General features: G+C 66.9%; 1 protein-coding gene across 1 annotated transcript; it reads left to right on the forward strand.

The window, feature by feature from the left end:
* The first annotated feature begins 3,147 nt into the window (after positions 1-3,147).
* GPR142 (G protein-coupled receptor 142) lies at positions 3,148-4,113 on the forward strand. Its single transcript, XM_014956585.1, has one exon. The coding sequence runs from the start codon at positions 3,148-3,150 to the stop codon at positions 4,111-4,113; it is 966 nt and encodes a 321-aa protein (XP_014812071.1).
* Positions 4,114-6,340: the final 2,227 nt, after the last annotated feature.

The raw sequence follows: 6,340 nt of genomic DNA on the forward strand, positions 1-6,340 counted from the left end.
GGGGACATCAGCCTTCCCCACCCCTACCTGTGCTGCTGGGGAAACTGAGGCACGGGTGGGCTTTCCCTCCAGGTTGGGGCACCAGCGGTGCCCTTTGCACGCTGGGACCTGGCACACATGGAACAAAGCCCAGCAGGGACACGGGGGGGATGCACACACACTTGTGTGCACACTCACGCCTGCACACTCATTGCAGACCCAACCCCCTGAGTCCCCAGAGGTGGCTGCAGATCCCAGCTCTCTGCTCGCAGAGCGCAGGGGCTGGGGAACCTGTGCCAGCCCCCAGCACCTCACAGGGTTCAGGCAGCCCCCCCTTGCCCGCACCCACCTCAGCCCAGCCCCGGCCCACCTCGGGGTGTGCAGCAAACCCAGGAGAAATCGGGGCTCCAGCACCCAAAAGAGGGGGGCTGGGAGAAGGAACGATGCACCCCAGCTGGGTGACACAGACCCTTTGGGTATAACGGGGGCCCCAAGCACCTGGACCACCATCCCTATTGCTCTGGGGTGGGGACAAGCTCTGTCGTGGTCACTCGGGGCTGGCCCAGCGTCTCAGGTGACCCCATCCCTGGCCTCCATGGGAGCAGCAGGGCCTGGGGACGTCCTCCTGCCCCGCTAGCCCAGCCCGCGGCTCTGCCCACGCCGCTCTCCCTCCGCCCCGTGTCCCTTACGGCTGGGTGATGCTGCAGGTACCGGAGGGGACACGGCCACCAACGGGGGACACAGCCACCAGCGAGGACACAGCCACCGGTGGGGACACGGACAGTGACAGTGACACAGCCACCAGCGAGGACACAGGCACCAGTGGCTCTCTGGGCCCAGGGAAGGTGGCACCGCACACCCGGCAGGTGGCACGGGGGCTACCAAGGTAAGAGCCCACCTCCCACCGGGCTTGGGGAACAGGACCCCGGGCAGGGGGGGGTGCAAAGGGGGACCAGACCAGGCTCAGCCCCCCCCCCCCTACCAGCAGAGCAAACAGGATCAGGTCAGGGAAAGAGTTAACGCTCTCCCGCTGCAGCTGCAGCTCGATGCCCCAGTTCCCCCGGGGGACGTGATGAAGGGTCTGGACTTGCCCCTGCTAATTAGCCAGGTCTAATTTGCAGTTAATTGGCATCCCCCTGCGCATCTCTCCCTGCTCCCACACAGCCCGGGGCTCTGCGCAGGGTCTGGGCTTCCATCCCGCTGGGCGCAGAGGTCAAAGCCCCCCTCTGGCACCCCCCCCACCGCGGGCACTGCTGCTGGGTGCACAGCCATCCCCGGGGGGGGCCCGAAATGGGAACACCGGCGGGGGGAGACGTGCCTCTCCCCGGTCCCGGAGTCTTCGGGGGTCTGCGGTGATTGAGACTGGGCTAATTTGGGGACCCTGTGGGGCCAGGGTCGCACTGGAAGCGGAGCAGTGCACAGTAGCCACCCCCCCACCCCTCAAATCCCCGCCAGGGTCGGGACCCTCCTGCACCCCGCACCCCTCTCCCGGGATCAGGATCCCCCCCTGCACCCCGCATCACCCCCTTAGGCCCAGGACCTCGACCCCTGCACCCTCCATCGGGCTCAGGACCCCCCCTGCACCCCGCACCCCCCACCGCACCCAGCACCCCCCATCGCACCCTCCTCGGGCACTAGGACCCGGGGGGTCGCCGTCTCCCGGGGGAGATGCTAATTTTTTGTGAGCGGGCGGGGATTTTGACCAATCAGAGCGCAGCGCTCAGGTTTGGCCTCCCTATTGCGGGAAGGCGCCTCTCTGATTGGGTAAAGCCTTGTCCCCTCTAGCCAATGGGAGCGCGGGGATCGGGATGGGGCGGGAGGGCGGGGGGGCCGATTGAATTTATGAATGGCCGGGAGCGGCGCGGGACCGGGACCGGGACCCGCTGAAGCTCTGCCCGAGGAGCTGGCAAAGGACCCGGCTGGCAGCCTGAAGATGTCCCGTCCGTCCCCCCTCCCCACACCTTGGCACCCTTGGCACCGCCGGGATCCCCTCCCTTGGCACCGCTGGGACACCCCTGGCTCCTCCCTGCCACCCCTGGGTCCCGGCAGGTGGCACCCAGCCCGGGCCGGGAGCCAGGGCTTCATTCCCCTGGCAGCCACCCCAGAACATGGTGTTTTAATCCGGTTTTCTTCAAGGCGATAAACGGGGCCAGAGGGATAAAGGAGGAGCATCTCCAGGGCCACCCTCCACTGCGGTGGCGACGGGGGGTCTGTCACCCCGGTGTCCCCACCAGGGCTGGACCCTGGGTCTCTTGCCCCACAGCACCCAGCACGTCGACGGTGTGGATGAAGGAGCTCCACAATGTGCCAGACGTGGTGGCAGAGCGGGGCCAACAGCACCCATAGGAGCCCACTGCACCGTGACCCAGCTGAGCCCCCTGCCCGGGTGCCACCGGTGCCCTCAGCCTCCTAAATCTCCCTTTTCCCCCCTCGCAGCCGGTCCCTGGCAGGAGGAGATGACCCCGGTGCCCAACAGCACGGCGGTGGTGTGGGCTGGCGAGGCGGCACGGCCGGAGCCGGAGAGGTCACCCTGCATGGTTGGCATCTTCCCCATCGTGTACTACAGCGTCCTGCTGGGGCTGGGGCTGCCAGGTGAGGGGGCTGGGGCAGGGGGGGGCTGCCTGGCAGCGTGGGGAGCAGCACCCATCCTACCTCATCTGAGCTGTGCACCCTCAGCCCATCCTGTGCCCTCAGCTGCTAACAAGAGCCTCAGCTCCCTTCCCAGCCCCAGGGCTTTTGGGGATGGAGAGGAGAGTGGTGAGGGGGCTGGGGCAAGGGGGGGCTGCCTGGGGGTGTGGGGAGCAGCACCCATCCCACCTCATCTGAGCTGTGTACCCTCAGCCCAGTCCATGCCCTTGGCTGCCAACAAGAGCCTCAACTCCCTTCCCCCCCAGGGCTTTTGGGGATGGAGAGGAGAGTCCTCAGGGGTGGGGGAGACCAGCCTGCTCCCCACGGCTCCCACACCCTTTGGGTCGGCCCCACGGCTGCGGTGCCCGGCTGTAAAGCCCAGCCCCACGTGGCAGGTGCCATGGCAGCAGGGACAGATGGTATTTGCACTGCTTGGGCTGACACACGGAAGAGATTAATCAGCTCAGCAAATCCCCACCGCACCGGGATATTTATAGCTCCCCACCCCAGCCGGGCCCTGGGGCTGCTCGCCCTGTGGCCATGGGAGAGCCTGGGCACCCCCTGGGGTCCCCAGTGCTGCAGGAGGGGGGTTGCTGGGAGCTCCAGGGTCTCACCACCGCACATCGCTCCCCTCCAGTGAACGTCCTGACCGCTGTGGCCCTGTCCCGCCTGGCCACGAGGACCAAGAAGTCATCCTACTGGTACCTGCTGGCCCTCACCACCTCTGACATCCTCAGCCAGGTCTTCATCATCTTTGTGGGCTTCATCCTGCAGACGGCCATCCTGGCCCGGGCGGTGCCCAGTGCCTTCATCCACACCGTCAACGTGTTGGAGTTCACGGCCAACCATGCCTCCATCTGGGTCACCGTCCTGCTGACCATGGACCGCTACGTGGCCCTCTGCCACCCGCTGCGCTACCGCGCCGTCTCCTACCCGCAGCGCACCCGCAAGATCATCGCGGCCGTCTTCGCCGTGGCTCTGGCCACGAGCATCCCCTTCTACTGGTGGCTGGACCTGTGGCGTGATGACGACCCCCCCAACACCCTGGACATGGTGCTCAAGTGGGTGCACTGCGTCACCATCTACTTCTTGCCCTGCAGCATCTTCCTGGCCGCCAACTCCATCATCATCTGCAAGCTGAAGCGGCGCAGGCGCTCAGGGGACGGCCGACCCCACCTGAGCAAGACCACGGCCCTCCTCCTGGCTGTCACCACCGTCTTCATGGTGCTCTGGGCTCCCCGGACCATCGTCATGATCTGCCACCTCTACGTGGCCTCCGTCAAGAGAGACTGGCGCGTGCACTTGGCCTTGGACATCGCCAACATGGTGGCCATGCTCAACACCACCTTCAACTTCTTCCTCTACTGCTTTGTCAGCCAGACCTTCCGCCGCACGGTGGGCGAGGTGCTCCGGGGCCACCTCCGGCACGGCCCCCAGCCCAGCAGCGCCTGCTTCCCACCCCCAGCCCTGAAACCACTGGAGCTTCTGGCCTGCACGGCCCTCTGAGCTGGGGCTGCTGCTGCCAGCTGGAGCTCACCACTTGGCTGGGGGTCCCAGAGCTCACCCAGCCCCACACATCACTCCAGGACCCAATGAGACCTTGCCCTGGGGGTGCTTCCCCCGTGATGCCTATCCCCCATGGAGCTGGGGGGGTAAAGTGGGTGTGGGTAGGGGCAAGAGGATGTGGTTGTGCCCTGGGTGGCTGTCCTCCTTTGGGGCCATGGGGCTGTCCTGCCTGGTGGCAGCACCCACTGCACCCCGGGGACCCCTGAGCCACACTGGAATGGGCAGCTCAGCCCTGCCCGTGCTCAGCCCCTCGGGATGAGTGGCGTTTGGCCCCCCAGGAAACTCAGCTGTGGGGCAGCAAGGACGTGTCCGAGTCCAGTGGCAGGAGCCACTGCCTGCTCCGTGTGTGCCACCCCTGCTGGGCTCCTCTCCAGCCCGGTGGCCATGGGACTAGTGGAGCTTCCACAGCCAAGGAGTGTGACCGTGCTCGTGGCTGCTCTCCTGCATCCTCTCCAGCCCAGGCTGAACTGACCCACCAAAGGTCCCAGGGAACCCGGCGGTGTGGGGTGATGGGTGCAGGTGAGCTCCTGCGGGTCCTGGAGAGGACACGGTGCCCGCTGGGTGCCAGCAGAATGGTCCATCCTCCATAAACTGCCGTGCTGAGACAAAAACGCTGCCTGGGTCGGGACGGGGACACCCTGCGCCAGCTCCCCCGGGCACAGGGTCCCTCTGCCTGGCACCGAGCCCTCAGCCCTCCTGGGGATGGTGTCGGGGGGGAGCATCCATGGGGTCCAGTGTCCCCAGCCTGAGCAGATGGTAAGACCCCAGCTCTGGGCTCTGCAGCACCCAACTTCCACCCACTGTCCCCCTTGGGGACACCCGGGACATCCCAGGAGAGCCACCCTGCGAGGATGCAGCCCCTGGGTGCCCCCCAGTGAGAGGGTGCAGTGTCTCCTGCGGGTCCTGGAGAGGACACGGTGCCCGCTGGGTGCCAGCAGAATGGTCCATCCTCCATAAACTGCCGTGCTGAGACAAAAACGCTGCCTGGGTCGGGACGGGGACACCCTGCGCCAGCTCCCCCGGGCACAGGGTCCCTCTGCCTGGCACCGAGCCCGCAACCCTCCTGGGGATGGTGTCGGGGGGGAGCATCCATGGGGTCCAGTGTCCCCAGGCTGAGCAGATGGTAAGACCCCAGCTCTGGGCTCTGCAGCACCCAACTTCCACCCACTGTCCCCCTTGGGGACACCTGGGACATCCCAGGAGAGCCACCCTGCGAGGATGCAGCCCCTGGGTGCCCCCCAGTGAGAGGGTGCAGTGTCTCCCACCTGCTGCCAGGGAGGGAAGGGGGGGTCCCGTGATGCCCCCCCGCCTTGCATCGAGTGCACCCAGCACCGGTGCCACCCTCCCAGTGCCACCAGTGCCAAGCTGGTGCCATGCTGGGCCGGGCCGTGCCAGCCTGCATGTCCCCAGCTGCCACCAGAGGGCAGGGACAGGACGCCCTGCAGAGCTGGCACAGCCCGGGGACACGGAGCTGGCACCCCCCAGCACCAGCCCTGCCCCCCCGCTCTGCACCCCGATTCCCCCGTAAGGTCCTTAGTGTAACCCCAGACCCCGAGCAGGATGGCACCCAGGGGGGCTGCCCTGTGGGGCTGGGGCTCGGCTTCTCCCCCAGGGGAGATTTTGGGGTGCCCCAGGCGGGCATGGAGACCCCCCCTGCCCACCCCATTGTCTGTGCCCAGCACCAGGCTGGGAGCTCAGCCTTTGTCCTGTCGCTTGTGGGGCTGAGCCACAAAACCCTCAGGATGTGGGGCTGACCCACACTGGCACCGTCAGAGCCCCTCGGTCCCCGGTAAGGGCAGACCCCAAAGTTGGGGGGGGACACACAGACGCTGCCTTACACCGGGCAGGATGGTGCTCCCGGTGACAGGGTTAAAAACCCCGGGTGACACCTGGAAGGTGCTCGCTCCATTAATTCTGGCATGTGAGGAGAGCAGCACCGGGAAGAGATTAGATATTAACCCAGCCAGTGCCTCCCACCCGACGGGCACCCACCCCGGGGGGGGGCTTCCAGGGCCGGATCCCACCCTGGGGCCCTTTGTCAGGGCTGGAGGGGGCTGGAAGGGGTGGGGGGGCTTCTACCCACACGGGCAGGGTTTGGCAGGAATCCCGGCCACGCTTGTGGGAAGCCGGGACCACAAGCCGTCCCCCCCCTCTCCTCACCCCCCTC

This window comes from Calidris pugnax, unplaced genomic scaffold, assembly GCF_001431845.1.
Source record: "Calidris pugnax isolate Ruff unplaced genomic scaffold, ASM143184v1 scaffold312, whole genome shotgun sequence".
Lineage (NCBI taxonomy): Eukaryota > Metazoa > Chordata > Aves > Charadriiformes > Scolopacidae > Calidris > Calidris pugnax.

Bases quoted from the DNA above. Each gene is read 5' to 3' on its own strand.
- GPR142 (XM_014956585.1), top strand. From the start codon at position 3,148: ATGGGAGAGCCTGGGCACCCCCTGGGGTCCCCAGTGCTGCAGGAGGGG.